The sequence below is a fragment of the Phascolarctos cinereus genome, unplaced genomic scaffold, assembly GCF_003287225.1.
Source record: "Phascolarctos cinereus isolate Bilbo 61053 unplaced genomic scaffold, phaCin_HiC Scaffold_4;HRSCAF=312, whole genome shotgun sequence".
Lineage (NCBI taxonomy): Eukaryota > Metazoa > Chordata > Mammalia > Diprotodontia > Phascolarctidae > Phascolarctos > Phascolarctos cinereus.
The window spans coordinates 345,298,590-345,317,844 of NW_027555847.1; the positions used below are offsets into that span (position 1 = coordinate 345,298,590).

The 19,255-nt window shown below is 35.9% G+C and overlaps 1 protein-coding gene across 1 annotated transcript in view; it reads left to right on the top strand.

Moving 5' to 3' along the window:
• HCN1 (hyperpolarization activated cyclic nucleotide gated potassium channel 1) overlaps nucleotides 1-19,255 on the top strand; it is a 603,333-nt gene that overhangs the window by 36,186 nt on the left and 547,892 nt on the right. The window contains 2 exon segments of the mRNA XM_020996730.2: nucleotides 17,497-17,621; nucleotides 17,624-17,919. Coding sequence (XP_020852389.2) covers nucleotides 17,497-17,621; nucleotides 17,624-17,919 — 421 coding nt within the window.

The window sequence follows — 19,255 nt, forward strand, 5'->3', positions numbered from 1 at the left end:
GCCTCAGACACTTATCCACAGTGTAATCCTGTATGAATCACTTAACCTCTATTTGTCTCAATTTACTCAAGCATAAAATGGGGATAACATCTATCTCTGAGGGTTGTGAGGATCAAGTAAGATATTTGTAAATCACTTAGTACAATGCCTTGCACGTAGTAGGTGCTTAATTCTTGCTTATTTCTTTCCTTCCAGGGATTCAACATCTTCTGGAGTTATCCATGATTGTGTTATTGTCAGAATATGGAAAGTATGTTAGGTAAATATATATACATCTATATATAGGGTGATGTAGAATTTAGGAGTATAGCTAGATTTTCAGAGGGTGCAATGGAATGGTATTACAGAAAGTTTTTGAACTATGAAGACACAAGATTGAACTGTCTAGGGATGAGAATTTTGGAGACAGAGATAGAAGGGGAAGGGGATTATCAACTTTGCACCTAACGACTTCAAATTATGGGGATAAGGAAAGCAGTACATGGGAGTTTGCTGCCACAGCATGAAGGAAGAATTAGTTGGTTGGAGCTCTGCCCTCCAGGGTCCTGTGATGATTGAGCACAGGGGTAGTGCCATCCCCTTCCAGAGCCAGAACTCTCAACAGAGTATGTTGTAGGATTGCAGTCACTGTGCAAAGTTGGCAGGCTTCTCATGATTCCATTCACCCTTTCCCCACCCCCTTCCTATACTAATTCCTCAGCTTCCTTTCGAGTGTATCTACAGCCTTGTCGTTTTTATATGGTTATTCTCTGGCCAAGTTGTATCTATTCAGTTTTCTTAATTTTTTCTCACAAGTCAAGTCTTCCATTTCCTTAATCATTTCCCCTCCTTTATTCTCATTGGATTTCTTCCAGTTTGCCTAATTTGTCATGCAATTAAGGTTCCAAAACTGAATAAAATATTCTAGGCACAGACACAGGTAGACAGAGATTTTCATCATTCTGCTCTACGGTATGGCTACTCATTTTGGAAGCCCCCAAACACTTATGACATTAATGCCATCATATCACACTACAAACTCATTCATGAGGTATCTCACCAGAAAATGATGTGCGATATTCATATACCCAGAATGAGAAGCAGCAGATGAATAATGTTAGTGATGAATGAGTACCCCCAAAATATTGAGAGAGTCAGAAGAAGGCCTCTAACACACATGGATGTTCTTTGGATAATTTATATAAAGATACCAAGAGTAATCCTTCAGGATGAGAAAAGTGAAAGGATTACTATCTGCGTCAGTGGATCCAAATATCAGTTGCAACTAAAGCCTCCTAGATCTAGAGCTGGAAGAGAAATTAGAGGTTATTTATTCTAATCCCCCCATTATATAGATGAGGAAACTGAACCCCAGGGAGGTCAAATGACTTGTCTAAAGTCACTAAAGTCATAAGTGTCAAAGGTGGGATTTGATCCAAGGCCCTTTAATTTCAAGTCCAATCTATCTTTCTGCCTTACTAGTGAAAAAAACAAAGACAAAGCAGTAAAATACCACTTAAATGTGGCAAATCAATTCTCAAGGAATGAAAATTTTGTTTATTTGTCATATAAGTGAGTTTTACTGGCAGCTACTTGGCCCAATTATCAGCTAGGATAGAGAGCTGGATTTGGGGTCAGGTAGACCTGAGTTCAAATGTGGATTCAGACACTTACTGTTACCTTGGGCAAGTCTCTCACCCTCTCTGCCTCTGTTTCCTCATCTGTAAAACAGAGATAATCATAGTACCTACATCCCAAGATTGTTGTAAGGCTCAAACAAGATAATATTTGTAAAATGCTTTATAAACTTTGAAATGTTGTATAAATGCTTGCTACTATTATAATCATTAATCTTACTTATAAATTTATTATACATGAACTTTAGTTGACAAATGTATATGCATTGTAAATATTGCTGTTTATTTCCTTCAGATTTTTCATCTTTATAACTTTCTATTGATGTTTCTGTTTTCTAATATTCTCTTATTTTCTGAATAATTGAGTATTTGGCTTAGAATGTTATATTTTTTTGTAATTTTACAAGTTGAAATATATTTTAGACACTTTTAAATTATTCTGAGTTTCTTAATATTAATTTTAGCCTCTATGAAGTTTATTATGGGGCTGGTGACAGACTGTTAGTCTATCTTGCAAAGATCAGCCTACCTAAATTTGGAGAGACCTGTCACAAGGCTGGCTGATTCATCAATAGAAGTCATAGTCATCCCTGAAGAACATCTAACTTTTGGAGAGGTTATGATATGCAGGTATGGAGAGAGCACCACCACTGGTGAAATCATGGGATCTTGAAGAAGACATTTAAAATTGTTGAAGAATCACTGGGAATTTCCATTATATTTTCTTTCTCGCTTTTGATCACTTATCAAAAAATGACAAAATAATATCTTTTTGGTTACCCACCTTGGCCTGAAAACAAGAAATGCAGCCACTTACATTTTTTAATCTCTCAGTTGGTTTTCAAGACTTGAAAATTCATTTTGTAATCAAAGTCAATGATAAAACATTGTATGTTTTACTCAAACTCAAATATGAAACACACTTATGCTATTCATCTATTCAATGAATATATATTGTTTAGAGTTCACTGTATGCATAGAACTGTTTTGGGCCTTGTTTAAAGATGCAAAGAAAGATAAAATATAGTCCTTTGATGACTTTACATCTGAAACGGGAAGATAAACTACACTTATGCAAAAAGTTAGGTAACAGTGCAAATCAATATTGCTGCTGAATTGCCAAATCAGTTGGTAGATAGTATGGTGTGGTGGAAGGACCCTAGACCAACAGATAGCAAGAGTGGGTCATAGCGGTGGCTCTACCACTAATGAGATATGTAAAGTTGGATGAGTAACATCATGTTTGGGCCTCATTTTCATCATCTCTAAAATAAAAGATTGGACTTGATAATGCACTAAGTCCCTCCCACCTCTAATTTCTAAGATTTTATAATTACTTCATAAAATGAGTGTGCGCTAATAATTCAGAAGAGGAAAAGTTCATTTTGCATTGTAGGAGAACAATTTCTGGCTGTTAAAGGATAGTTAGAATTTGGAATAATAGAAATAAAAGAAGTAAGAGAAAAAGGTATTGTGCAAATAACAGCATGGACTGGAAAATGAACTTTTTTTCACCATAGGCAGTGAGGAGATAAGCCTGGTTGAAGATGAAATTTAACACTGCAAAGTAGCTGGAGATAAGGCTAGAATAGTGGGGTATGATTGTGACACAATTGTATAATAATTGTGAAATCTACTTAAAATTATCAAAAAGTTTAATGTAAGTGGTCCTTAAAAACTTATGCTAGCTATGCTAATATTGTCCATTAGATTTTTATGGCCCTCTTTTAAAACTCTTATAACACTTCAAATTGAGAGATTTGTTTTTAATCCAGTAAATTCAAATAATTAAAACAAGCCTTTTAAAATGCATAATTTCAAGGCTTCCTAGAAATATACAGACTTACTACACATACTTATACTCTAATTAAGGGAAAGATCCATACTGAAGTAGTTATGATACAGAGGAGAATATCCTAAGTGCAAATGGGAGAACCAGGCAAAGTCTTAGGAGACCTCAGAGAAGGGAGAGAGATCATTTTCACTGGAGTTTGGAGAAGGGAGGGGGTGATATGGGAGAGAGAAGTTACCTTGAAGACAAAGAAGGGCTTATAATGATAAAGATTGGGGATGACAGACATGGAGTAGGGCATGAGCAAGCTATAGAGATAGAAAATAGTAGAATGAGAATGAGAAAGAACAATCCAGTTTGTCTGACATATAGAGGCTTTGAAGAACAGTGGTGTGAGATAAAGATGGAGAAAGATTATAAAGGTGGGGTATTGAATGTCAGTGGAATGAGGATTATAACTTTTGATGCACAGAGGCATTTGCCTGACATATACCTATAAGTATTGGATGTCCTTTCTCTTTCTGAGTCCTGAAACAGTTTTTTTTTTGGCATTTGAGGAAGATTATACATCGCCATTGGAGATTTTCAGACCCTAGAAAGGCCCTCTCTTTGGCTCCATTGAAACTTGAGCTAAAATGGTACAAAATCCTATCTTGAGAGCATGAATGGTCTATTTAATAAGAGCTTGAAGGGAAAATGGCGAGATGAATTTTTTGTGGAGAGATGCAGTGCTGTAATTGTAACAACAGCAGCTAAAAGACAGTAAGAAGGCCCTAATAGGAGGCAGCATGGTACAGGGGAAACAGCACCAGATTTAAAGTTAAAGAACCTGGGTTTGAATCCCAGCTCTCTCAATTAATTAATGATTTGAGGAAGTCATTTAAGCTTTCTGAGTCTCAATTTTCCCATCTGCAAAATAAAAGAGTTACTGAAGTAGATGACATTAAATCCTTTCAGGTTTGTAATATTTAATACTCTTAGACAAAGTGATATAAGAGATTGCCCCACTGAGGTCTGTAAGTAGACTTTCACAGAGGTGGGACTATGCGTGAGGAGGGCCAGTTCTGAAATCACATGGAGGGGACATTGACTGGAAAAAAGGGACTGCATTATGTTGTTTTATATCTGTCATTAATAAGCCTATTCTTTAAGCTGTGCCACTTTAGTAAGTCTTCTTAAGGAAGGCTTCTTATAGAAGGATTTGAACTGAATCTTCAAAGAAGCCAGAGAAGCCGGGGGTGGAGAGAACGAGGAAAAGCATTCCAGGTGTGGGTGATAGCCGCTGAAAATCATGGAGTTGGGAGATGGACTGTCGTATCTGAGGAACTGCAAAAAGGCCAATGTTGCTGTGCTGGAGGGGACTAAAGTTTAAGAAGACTGGAAAAGTAGAAAGAGCTCAGATCATAAAGGATTTTAAAAGCCAAACAGAGGATTCTATATTTGATCCTGGGGGTAACAGGGAGCCACTGTAGTTTATTGAAAAAGGCAGTAACATGGTCAGACCTATGCTTTAGATAGATGAGATTGGTGGCTGAGCAAAGTGGAAGATAGGCTGGAATAGAAGGAGTAACAGTAAGAGCAAGGAGTAAGGCTTTAGGACATGAGCCCAAAGTTCTTTTTTTTTTTTTTTGGTTAGGCAATGGGGTTAAGTGACTTGCCCAGGGTCACAAAGCTAGTAAGTGTTGTGTCTGAGGCCGGATTTGAACTCAGATCCTTCTAATCCAGGGCCAGTGCTCTATCCACTGCAACTCCTAGCTGCCCCCCAAATTTCTAATGTTCTGAGACACTGAACAAAAGTGAAAGCTGAAGCAGTGACTCTGTTCCTTGGACTACAGTCCATTACCAGGGTGGTAATCAAAGTCCTTCCCACTTTAATGTACTCTGCTGTAGTTGCTTTCCACTGAGGCAGCTTTTTGGGACCTGAGACAGATTGTACATTGCCACTAGAGATTTTTAGACCCTAAAAAGACCTTTTAAAGGTCATGATGTGAATCAGAGGAATACTTCAGTAGAGAATGAGATAAGTAAGAGATTGCCTCAAAACAGTGAGACCCCTTGTATTAGATCACACAATTAATAGCTACCAACCATTTATGTATCACTTTGGGGTTTGAAAAATGCTTTACAAACATTATCCCATTTATCCTGCCAACAACCATTGCACACAGGTGCTATTATTATCATTCTCTTTTTTATGTATGAGGAAATTGAGGCAGAAAGAGGTCAATTGACTTGCTCAAGGCTTCACAATTATGAAGTGTCTGAGGCCAGATTTAAATTCAGATGTTTCTGACTCCAATACCAGTACTCTGTGCATTGTGCCACCAGCTGCCCTACATATAAATTTGTATTTGGCCCATTCAGCATTGTTTTGTGGTTTCCTCTAGAAGTAACTTCCTACTGAATGCAGAGAAACTGAATTAAGAGCATCATCATTCTCTCCATTTGTACTCTGTGGCTATTTTCACCCTTTGAAAGCTGTTATGAAATTCTTCTCCTTCCTTCCCACCCTCCACATACGTCCTCCCTTTATCACCTTCGGCATAGTTTAAAAATCATAGGTGATTCCTCTTAAATGTTGAGGGTCTTGAGCTGATTTATTTTTTAACAAGATCTGAGATCTTGAGTCAAGAATTACACCACAATGATACGTTAGTCGGGAGGCACTTCTGTGCCACATTCTACAGTCCTCTGGCTGTAAATACCCTCTCACTACTAATTTAATTGAAGTCCAGCCAATTGACTCAAATCACATTGCCAATACAGAATGAAGTGTAAAACTCTTGGTCCTTCAGAACTAATAGCAGCACCTCCTCTATGATGGTCAGACATGTCTTCTGGGAGTTGCCTTTCTAATTATCCTGCTCATCCTAAAGTCATTGCTACTTATCTTCACTGCCACTACCAATGACCCATGTCTACTTCTGCCTACCATCTGCTCCTTGTGATTATTTTTCTGAAATCTAGCTCAGACACCTGAATATTTAAGTAGGGTACAATTTTGTAAAAAGTACAAGGGTGAAAGAGTGAGTATGCTTTTATGTTTTTGGAGGGAAAGGCATTTGGAATAGGGTGACAGCTTTTACAAGGTAAAAATTACCAGATAGAATAAATGGAGGTAATATTAGCATTTTAATCCTAGGTTCTATGGATCTAGTGGAAAGTTGCCAAGTGCTTCTTGAAGAAGCCACAAAACTATGCTAACTTGGCTCAATACAAATTCACGTGATCTAACCTTCCTGAGCCCTCACTGCAACACGACAATCCTTTTACTCACATTTATTGATTTCCTTATTACTAAAATCCTCTATCACGACCCTGGGTTCTCAAGAAATGTTCAAATGGAGAGCACACTCTGGCAGAACTCAATAAAATTAGAAGGACTTTGAGCACTGACCTAGTGATGGATTTTGGTCCAAGCACCAATCAATCTAACTCAAAACCAGAAGCTGGACACCAGGTAATGATTTTTTTTTTTTTTGGCCCAGCAAATTGAATTGCAATACTGCTGATGTAGAGAACACAAACATCAGTAAAATAATGGATTTTTTTTAAAATTGAGGACGTAATTTGAAATATCCTACTTTAACATGTTAACCAAATTACCTTTCTAATTTTCTAAGTTTCTAATTTTCTTACCTTTCTAATTTTCCTACACTCCTGAAACTCTAAAGTCCACTCTGATTTGATGGATAGATAGAAATTATACAATATGAACTCCTTCAATTCTACTCTTCTACATCTCAATGCATCTACATCTCAATAGCTCTCTCTCTTTTTCTGCATTTCTCTCTCTCCTTCAATCCAGGCTCAGAGGATGAAGGAGGCTTGATTCTTTGCTAAGGCTATACCTTGCCCCTATGGCATCAATTCCATTTTTTCTATGTCTCCATGAATGAATTAATGAATGAATAAATGAGTAATCAGTTATTAATAGATAAGTCATAAAGAAAAGTGTTGATCAAGGAGGAGCATATTGGATGGCGGAAGTCAGAGAATTGATAATTGAGGTGAGGGGACAATTGACTAACACTTCATTTCCAGAAATGGTAGTGCCTATTTGTTTATTGTTCACAATACTAAAGTTACAAAGGGATAGGAGGAGAAAGAGGGTATACATGTTTTGGTATGATATGGAAATATCTGGGAAATGGTGTGGTGGGTCTGGGTCCAGGTAAGATAATGATGAATGCTTGCCATCTATACAGCTTAACACGCATGGGGGAAGCTTGGATTACAGGTCAGAGGAGCAGGCTCAAACCCAGAAGCATAGCAGCCTGAAGATGGCCAGGAAGAGAAGTGGAGAATCTGGGTCTGGGCAACATAAGAGTGAATGATCAACACATAGAAGGCCACAAGGCCAAAATTTCAGGATGGGGCTTGAACCCTAGGTCACAGGCAGAGTTTTCATGACACTGTTCAATCATTCCCTCTTTCTCATAGTCTTAGTCATAGACTATCTTTCATTTCTGTTTAGAAACACTTGTATGTTTCCCATATCCTAAAACTAAAAAAAAAAATCCCTTAACCTTATTATACCCCTCAAATTATTATTCTATATCTCTCCTTAATTTTTACTGCCAAACTTTGGTCTAACATTGGTCTTTAAACACTGTATCAATTCTCCTAAACTTACTCACTTCTCAGCCCCTTGTAATATGACATCTGTCACTACATGTTCTACTATACAACTTTCTTCATGGTCACCATAAACCTCCTTATGACTAAATCAAATTGCCTTTTTGATCCTTTTCTCATTCTCTTTAATCTCCCTGCAGTATTTGATATTTTGGAACATCCCCTTATTGTTCTGGAATTTTGCTATCTTGTATGTCCTGCCTCTCAGATTATTCCTTCTCTGTCTCTTTTACTAAATACTTTTTCTTGTCTTCCTAAATATGGGCTTTCCCCAATACTCTGTCCAAAGCCCCTTCCATTTTTGGTAAGTTAACCCATACCAATGGATTCAATGATCACTTTTAGGAAACGACTGTGATTTCTATATCTCTTCTCCAATCCATCTACTGAATTACTATTCCACATTTCCAACTGTACTTATGGAAATTTCCACCTGGTTGTTTAACCATCACCTCATATATCATACATTAAAATATTACTCTTAATTTTCCTCCATAAATCTGTTCATTCTCTTAAGTTCTCTGTTTCTGCCAATTCTATAACCATACTACTAGTCGTAGAGTTTTGAAACCTCTCATTCCTTTATCTCCCATATTTAATCAGTTACCAAGATTTTTCATTGCCATTCTACACATGCTGTATATCTCATCTGTCCCTACCTTTCCACTCCAACAGCCATAACCCTAGCTACGTTCTTCATTATTTCTCACCTAGACTATTGTAACAAACTCCTCCTCTATCTCTTAGCTTTTAATCTTTCTCTTCTCTATCCATTTTTTACTCCACTGCCAAAGTAATCTTCCTAATCCACAAGCCAGATACTATTACTCCTTTGAGGAGAAATCTCCAATGGTTCCCTATTGTTTGATAGATAAAATGAAAATTTAGCCTTGTATTCAAAGCTTTCCACGTGCTGGATTCAACCTTCTTTTTCAGCATTATTTCACATTATCCTTTTTTCTGCATTCTACATTTTAGGCAAACTGATCTTTTATTCTACCTTCTACCTCCATACACACTATTCTATCTCTATACACACTAACGTTCAACAGACTATTTCCATTAAAATGCAGCTCATTTTTCATCTCTATCCCAACTCCTCATCTCTTTTTTGCTATAAATGATGTTTTTTTCTTTAAGTCTCTCATATTCTAACTTGTATGATAGTTATCTATGGTCTTGTTCATTCCTTCCTTATTAGCTTTCAATTTTCTATAGGGCAGGGACTGGGTCTCGGATATTCCTGTTTATCTCCAGTGCTTAACAAACCTAATTACATATGGTCATTTGATAAATGCTTATTGTAGTGAACTGAGATACTGTAGAGATCCTTTCAGAAACTGACAACCTCTGTTAACATCTGTGGGGAAGAACCAGTTGTATACTTTTCTAAGATTTGGAATGGACCTTGGAAATCCCTTATATATTTCAATCCCTACAGAAATCCTTTCCTTACTTCTCTAATTATTGTTTCCTCTGCCTCTCAACTCTCATCAATCAATTTGTATTTTGTGTGGCTATACATATACGAACTGTATTTATGTGGTTTGTCCTTTATTCTTGAAGAGGATTATGGCATCAGGAAGATGATGACATGACTTGCAATTGATTTTGATTTGAATGACAGAGGGCTATGCAAAGTCACCAGCCTCACATTTTCTTCCAGAGCCATCTGGATCCAATGGCCAGATATTGATCAAGATGACTGGAGATGGCCCAGTGTGACCATGTTATATAGTAGCTTGCCCACTTCTCCTTCTCCCATGAAAGTCCCTCTGAAGGCAGGGATTTTAATATTTGTATCTCTGAAGCCTGGCATAATAACCAACAACACTTGTTTGTTTGTTTTCAATATTTGAGTTGACTTGAAAGGAAAGTACAATTTAGATTCTCTTTTGTGGACACTCTGTTCTTCTCATATTTATTTCTTCCAATGATAGAAAAGATCCTTTTTAATAAACAAATCTTACCAGATATACAAATCTATTCTTTCTGATGGCAAATTCCATCTAAAGTGAACAGAGAGATTCCAGTGAGGGTTAGTTCCAGTTTGCCTGTGCTCTTACTGAAGCAGACTCTGTGGTGGACTAGGAAGAAGTTTTCTAGAGTGTTAGGGATTTATTTAGCAAATAAAGCTTGTTTTCTTTTTACGGAAGATAGAGACTTTTGCTGTCTACTCTGTGTTAAACTGCCTGCTGGCTGTGGGTATCTATGGTCCTGATGAGGCTGGTAATAAAAAGGCAAAAATCAGAAAACAAGTTGTGACCCTGATTCAGTGGGGGACAGAGACACTAACATTGAATCAAAGAAGAGTCAAAGATGAATCTCAGATGACTGAAAATGATGGTGGTGTGATTACAGGAACAAGGAAGTCGAGAGGGTTGGTTGGTTTTCTGGAAAAGATAATGAGTTCTGTTTTGGACATGAGAGAGGAATCAGATGGACCATGGATATACCTTTTTACCCCCTCAGCATGTTCAATCAATAGTTCAGTCTAATATCAATTTAAAAACCTCTTTTAATGGGAACAGGAAGACAATTTCTCTTGCAAAATATTATTGTAGCAAAGAAGTTTGAGATGCCAGTGGGATATCCAAGTCAGGATGTCCTGAGGAGAGTTAGAGATAAGAGGTCAGGCCTGGAGATACAGATTTGAAAGTCATCAGTATATAAGTGATAGTTGAAGCTGTGAGACAGGATTAGTTCCCCAAGGGTAAGAGTGTAGAAAGAGAAGAACAGATGGCCAAAGACTAAGCCTTGAGGAATGTTCAGATTTAATGGCCAGAAGGAAGAAAATTTGGCAAAGGAAACAGCAGTGGTCAGTAATGTAGGAAGAAACCGGGACAGTGCAGTGCCACAAAACACAAGGAAGGAATTTCAAGGAGAGGTTGTCCAATACCAAACAATACAACAGAAAGATAATAGAAAATGGGGAATGAGAAAAAGCCATTTGATTTGACAAGATGGAGGATAGGTATACTCTTTTCTCAGTATATTAGGTTAATGGTTTGGTCTAATATAAATGAAAAATAACCCAATGTAATAGGAATTGGAAAACAGTTTTTCTTTTAGAATACCATTATAGCAGAGAAGCACATTATAAATAAATCAGAAAGGATTTCTAAAAATGATTAATATAAAGAAATGTATATGGTAGTGAAAGTTTCTCTGAAATGCACGCATGAAAAAAAAATTAAAAAAAATATTTTTCTCTTTGTCCAGGTAGCCCCCTTCCACTTCTGCAGTGATGGAGGCAGAATGACAGAGAAGGGGGCAAAGAATGCTAAGAATAATGTGACTTTTAGACTTTCTATAGACATTAATTTAAATGTTCATACACTAAATGTAAATTATTTTTCCAGAGGCCAGAAATAGAAAAACTAAGAGAAGAATTGAATTATGTCAATCTTAATCCTTAATATAAATAAAACCAAAAGAAATGAAATTATATTTAAATGCAAATGAAAGAATATTACACTGACTCATTTTGGAGAGGCAAATAAAGGAACTGATAGTTGGTTTCATTCTTAATCCTAAGACAACAAAAACTAGTTTTTTTTTAACAAAAATTTTCTTTTTTCTTATGAATTTAGCTCCTCTGCCCATTTTCCTATATAAAATAATTATGAGAATAAGCCACATAGACATTGAGGGCATCTTTGATTAAGATTTGAGAAGGCAACAGATAGGCTTTTATGAATGATATTCTCCTACATACTCTCTCATCCCTGAGTTTTCAAGACACTGATATCTTCTTCCTGTCTGATAGGATCTTCTCAGTCTTCTTTGTTTAACAATGGCCTATTCTTCACCCCCTTAGCATATGTACCCTAGGCCTCTGTCATAGGCCCTCTTTTCTTCTCACTTACATATCTCATTGTCTTCCATGGGTTCAGTTATCAACTCTATATAGATTATTTTAAAGCTCTACATATTTAGCCCTATATCCTATACTATAACACCAACTACCGGCTATATTCCACAGGCATCTAAAATGAAACGTGTCCTAAACAGAAGTTATCATTTTTCTTTCTAAATCAAGAAATGGGGGCGGCTAGGTGGATAGAGCACCAGCCCTGGATTCAGGAGGACCTGAGTTCAAATCTGGCCTCAGACATATAACACTTACTATCTGTGTGACCCTGTGTGAGCACATCACATAACCCCCATTGCCCAACCAAAAACAACAACAACAACAAGGAATGGAGTAACATTCTTTCCAAATATGATCCTGTGATAATGGGAGCCTAAATTAGGATACTGGAAATGGAAAGAAGGGATGAATGTGAAAGATATAACAGAGAAGAAATTTATATGAATTGGTGAATGATTTAATATGTCTACTGGATAGGGAGGAACAAAAGAAGGCTAATATTTCAGGTATGAAGTATGGAAAAGAATTGTTGTGTACCAAAGAGCAGCAGGGCATTATTCATGAGGGGAAGCTTGTTCAGGAGAAGAAATTCATGAATTTAGTTTTAAATCTATTGAGTTCAAGTTGCTGGGATGATAAATAGGTGAAAATATCCAAAATATAAAGAAATGAAAGGTTGGAGCTTTGAAGTTAGGATAGATATAAAGATTTGGGCATCCTTGGCATAACTGTGTTGGTTGAAGCAGCTGAATCACAGAATTTCAGTTGGAAAGGAAGTCAGAAGCCACTTACCTCCACTTGCCACTGAGTTAGAATCTTCTCTACAATGTCCCAATCATGGTCGTCCATTTGCTGGAAGACCTCTAGTGAGGGGAACCCACTACCTCCCAAACCAGTTCATTCCACTTTGAGATGATGCTAATTATTAGGATGTCTTCTTTTACATCAAGATTAAATCTGCATCTCAACATCTTTCTCTTGTTCTGCCCACTGGAGCCAAGTAGAACAAGTCTAATTCCTTTCCCATATGACAATGCTCCACATATTAGAATCCTGTTTACCCTACATATTTTTTTTTGTCCAGAAGTTTCTTCAACCTTTCCTCATCTTTTTCTGGCCTCTTCTTCAGACTGTTATCCTTCCTCTGGAAAGGTTCCGACATCTCCTTTCTGTGATGTTTCAGTCAACATTCATGACTGTGTCTTTCTTTCTTCCTTCCTTTCTTTCTTCCTTACTTTCTTTCTCTTTCTTTCTTTCTTTCTTTCTTTCTTTCTTTCTTTCTTTCTTTCTTTCTTTCATTTATCTACTATCTATCTATCTATCTATCTATCTATCTATCTATCTATCTATCTGTTTTCCACATGTGGTCTGTACATGTTTGAGCATACTGGCACCACATGTGAGAGAATATTTGATATTTATAGTAAACTTTAAATTAAGTAGCATGAACATGTTTCAAATAATGGCAGAGATAATTCAAATGAATTATTTTTTCAAACACTTATCCTTAAAGTTTCACTTAGTGCCCTGAATTTTTTTTTGAGCTCTGAACTGTTTTTTGGGTGTTAGTCTAAAGGTGAAACCTGAATTTGAGTTCTCTAGCTTCTGACTTAAAGATTTTTTTTTGAAAGAGGGCAAAGTAGAGTGAGAGATCTAATGATGTGCACAGCTGAGAAGAGTACTTTGAAAAGCTCAAAGTATGTGTTTCTCCCAAAGAACTAAACCCATTGTATGAATCCTCTCTGTATGTGGGAAGCGAAGTATTTAAGCATAGCAAAATGAATCAGAGAACCTTTCAAGATTAAAGGTCAGTTATCTACTGTGGAGGCCTTGAAGGGTGGTCTGTTGTCTCACTGAAGTAGTAGGAACTAAGTTTCACTATTTGCAGTGATGGACTGGATAGTTTCCTTATGTTACTCAATAACTGTGTCCTGAAAAATGTGTAAATCAGATGTTTATAAATTGAATAATCACATGTTAAATATATGTTCTATAGTGGAATGAAGAATTAATCCTTTTTTTCAAAGTCTAAGAAAAACCTTTTATTATTTAAAAATCACTAGTAAGATGTTTCTTTAGCATGTGTGTATAATCAGATTTTCTTAAGGGAGGTACACATATATTCTCATAATGGTCATGATATCAACTGTTTTCTTTAGCGATAGATCAATACTATAATGTAGCCTGTAATCTTATAGTTATGAGAACTTCCTCCAAAGATGCTTATTACAACTTATATATAAGCCCTCTCAACTCTTTCCATGTTCTCCTATAAGTTTTCCATGGAGGTGCATTTGATTTTTGGTTCAACTTAGAGAACCATTTTTTTTGAGGGTATCTCAGCATTTGTACAGTTTGGAAATGATAAAGTCCCCATCTGTGCTTTAATTGGCTGCTTAGCAGGAAAAGCCAAATCACTAAATGGACTTTAGGGACTCTTATCTCAGGCTCTCATTTTCCCTGGACTCATGTGTCAAGTAACTCTCCTGTGTGGAATGAGAGTAGGTACCACCCTTCTCTCTCATTTGTATTGAGAAGAAATGGTAAAATGATTAGAACATAACACACTGTAGTTAATGATGCAAGCCTGAACCTGAGTTTTGTTTTCTTCTTCTATCCTTGTTCTTTCCTGACTGGGGGTGACCAAATGTTATCCTTGAGATGTACATGTCCAGGCTTAAAGGTGACCTTCTGAATATGAGACATTCAGAGAGAATTGGCCATCAAAACCTTGCTGCATATAATTTTGAGTTGGAAAGGGCTCCAATGACTAGTTTGTCCAAGCTGGTTGTGAGCAAGGGTCGATTCCACAATGTACCCGAATTGTCTTTCAACCTTGACTTAAAGACTTCTAGTGAGAGGGAAATCAGTACCTCCTGAGTCAGTCTATTCTTAGGAAGCTTTACTTTTATTTTTTGAAGTATAGAATTAAACGTATCTCATTGTAAAAAAAAAAGAGTATTATGTTATTCTTATTATTATAAAATAGAATGAATGGAATTTGTTATTCCTACCTAGTAAGGTAGAAGTGGCAAATAATTTTTAGATCTGATGATGTTTGCAATTGTGATGATAACACAACTTCTTGAAAAGTGAAAATGTCAGTGTGAAAAACCAATTAATAACCAAGTAACTGGTTTGGATAAGTTATCTTTTCCCTTTTTAATCTAAATTACTGGTTGTTTGTTGCAGTCACATAGCCTTTTAAAAGGCATTGTATGCATGTTTCATAGTGTTTATATTCTCCCCCCATCATCTCATCTCAGTAAATTTGTTCATTTTTCCACATGGAGAGTGAAGTGGAGAAAGGAGACATTTATCCACGCAATTCTAGCAAAAAAAAGAACCTTGGAAAAGTCACAGGAATTTAGGATCATATATTTAAGCTAGAAAGAACCTCAGAGGTCATGGAGTACAAACCCCTCATTTTGTAGATAAAGAAAGTGAAGTACAGAGAGAGTAATTGCCTTGCACAGGGTCATAAATCTCATAAATATTTGAGACAGAATTTGAATTCAGGTCTTTCTGACTACGAGTCATGTACACTATTTAGAATGATATTCTACTGACCATTCCTCACTTCACTCTTCTGTAAAATCATAGCATTGGACTACATGACACCTCAAGTCCATTTTAATTCTCAATCTACGAACCTGTTCTAAATCTTATTTTCCTCATTTGCAACATGAAGGGAAGGAACTTGATGATCTCTCAGGTTCTTTACACCTTAAAGTCTATGATCTTAGGAAAACAAAGCCCAAACTTTTAAAATAATCTACTTAATTTTCTACTTTATTTGACATGTATGGAGACATTATTTTGGGAACTAGAATCAGAAAAGAAAACTTAAAGACATGTAATGTTGAGAGCTCCCCCCCTCCAGAAGATTGAAAATTATCAAAATTGCCAGTTCAATGAAATAAGCATATTTTGAAAGGACTATTCGTCCTATATACACACACTTTTGAACATATTTGTCCACTGAAAAAATGTAGCAATTGGTCTTAGTACAATAAAATAAATTTATTAACAGTGTGTATTGATTTCATTCATACTCATCCAACCCTGTGACTTCAGTTTTTCACCCTCTCCCCACCCTGATCTCTCTTCCCTAACCCCATCCTTCTTTCTTTTAAGCCTTCATCTAGAGTGTGAAAATATTTCCTTTCCAGCTATTCATTAGCTTAGATGATACTTACATTGATTCCTTCCCCTGGGTGTTATCTGATGAATTTGGGGCTTGTATTTCATTGAAATTGCCAACACCTGCATGATTGACATCAGACGTTTGTATTCCCTGTGTAAATGAACTCCTAGATTTTGACAGTAAGATTTAGAATGCATTCAGCATGCCACATATTCACCTTTTAGATAGGCTGCTCTTATCTTGGATTCTTGTCATGACAGGAGGGCTGTAAGCTTCCTGAATGTACTGCTCCCTTCCATATAGATTAGGTCAAACAGTGTTAGCTGGAGTCTTCTGGTAATAACATGCTGCTCCACTTATTGTTTGTGGCTAGGTAGTTTGTTTTGTGTTTAACGTTTCTGTTTAATGGACATTCATTTTACTTATGCAATGAAATTCTCCAGGATAAATTCACTCAGCTACAGAATATGGAGACCTTTGTAGGTAGAATCTTTCCTTTTGGTTTATGGCACACAAATGTATTATTTATTAATTTTTTTGTATTTTTAGAAATAGTACTGTAACAGCTGTGGATCTTTTATTAGTAAATCGATTATTGACATTTTGCAAGGCACTTTGAAAGAGGGTTCATTTAAAGAAAAAAATTATAGTAGTCCCTAATTGCTAATTAAGCTTTATAAATATAAAAAGAAAGAAAATCTCCTTCTGGCATCAAATTCCATATATGTAGGGAATCAACAGCTTTTTACACCAGTGAGAAATTTATTTAAAAGAAAAATGTCCCCTGAAATGTGAGAAGTCAGTAAGGTTAGAAGATGTCCTGATGTTGGGTCAATGAGGAAGATTTTTATAAAATGGTTTAATTACAAGGTAATTACAAGGATCTAGATTTTTAATGTAGCAGAATAAAGAAAAAATTTTCCTTTCTGATAAAAATTAGAATTTTTATTGGATGAAATCTCATAGAGAAAAAAAAGGTAGAAAATTCTGGCAGTCTCTGGTAAATTTCAAACAAATTGATTAAATATAACTTCTTGTTAATGTAACCTGTGCAATTTAATGTAAAAGGGGCTTCCTATACTAAGGGTGATACTTAATGATTCTAGATAACAGTAATTAGCTTAAGTTAAATATTTCAGAGCAAATTCTGAAGGTAATTCCTTTTTATTCAATCAAAAGAGTTCAGGCAGTAAATACCCTAGAATAACAATGTATCAGTTACATTATATTAGTGAATTACTTGATAGATAACTTCTTCCAGAATCTATTTTCTGTCTTTTTCAGCTAAAATGTAAATTGAAATGACTACTAATATTCAAATTTAGTGGACAAATGTAGCTACAGATAAACCAGAAGTAAAAAATAAGAGGTGACATTGAGGTGGATGAAGAAATATTTTTTAAAATCTTTTTTTTTTTTAATATTCTAGGTTTTACTGGGATTTAATAATGCTTATAATGATGGTTGGAAATCTTGTCATCATACCAGTTGGCATCACATTCTTTACAGAGCAAACAACAACTCCATGGATTATTTTCAATGTGGCATCAGACACGTCTTCCTGTTGGACTTGATAATGAATTTTAGGACTGGGACTGTCAATGAAGACAGTTCTGAAATCATCCTGGACCCTAAAGTTATCAAGATGAACTATTTAAAAAGTTGGTTTGTTGTTGACTTCATCTCATCGATACCAGTGGATTATATCTTTCTCATAGTAGAAAAAGGAATGGATTCAGAAGTTTACAAGACAGCCAGAGCACTTCGAATTGTGAGATTTACAAAAATCCTCAGTCTCTTACGTTTACTACGACTTTCAAGGTTAATTAGATATATACATCAATGGGAAGAGGTAAGATATCCTTAATATATATTTCAGATTTTTAGTATGATGAAATAGTGAAAAATAACTTTAAAATTAACTGTTGAGAAATGTGTTTCTGAATGTCACAAACTCCTTCAATTAAAAAAAAGGATGAGTATTTTTGGAGCATATTTGCAGTGTGATGTGTATAAGACAATGCCTTCATTAGAATGCAACCCAACAGTGAATTTGAATTGACTAGTAGGTAAAATTAGTGAATACTATAAAAAGTATGGAAGAATGTATGTTTATTTTGTTTTCTATCTGGAGAGTTTTCTAAACATCTTAGTTAATAGATTTCTATTAAAATAGGCAACATTGATAAATTGTGATTTACACCTGCAAAGTCTTAGCAATGAGATAGATATTTTAGCTGATCTACTACTACTACTACTACTACTACTACTACTACTACTACTACTACTACTACTACTACTCCTACTCCTACTACTCTGTCTGATCTGGGCTTATTCATGCTAAGGGAGGGAATGGTAGAAAGTAGACTTTCTATAGAAAAGTAGTAGGTCACTCAAAACTCTAATGGCATGTATAGGGCTGAAGACAGTTGTTTCTTTACATATTTTCACATCATAATTATAAAAGCTTTACATTTCAGAATAGTTTGTAATTTTTTTCCTTTCTATTGAGCTTTAGTTGAGCTTATCTATGCTGTATCATTTTACTTAACAGTAATGAGAATAAGACATGCAGGAGACAAATTGGATATGTAAATCCCAGCCTGAATAGTCCTAGGGCATAGTGCATCAATAGGTCCGGGTCCTACATTTTTCAGGATGATGGACTGCTGATGACAAGCAGCTGGTTAGCAACTACAGATGGGAGGGGTATTTACCTAATACAAATGAACAAAGGTTTTCTTTTTTTTTTGTATATATGTAATCAACCTATAAGTTTGGCCACCTTACAAAATCACCAGTGCAAATAAAATGCAATTGTATATGAAATATTTCAGTTGTATACTGCTTCCTAAGTGAGTTATCTTCTTTTCTGAATTGCCCTACGAGAACCCTGTCCCTTTGTCCTAGGGCTTTCTCCTACCTGCTCTCTACATGGAAATCACTACAGCTGTCTATATTAAGTGAAATCAAACAGCTGAAAATTGTTTCTTACCACAGTGAAGGTCTTGAAACACCCACAGCCCACCCTAAATTACCTTCTTTCACTATGACCATTGATCAGTGTCCCACACAATTCTGGTCACAGAATCTTTTTCCTTCTTTTTTTTCCTTGAAATACTTTTAGACCATATCTATGTATATATTTGGGCAGCTAGGTGGTACAGTGGAAAGAGGGCTGGGCCTAG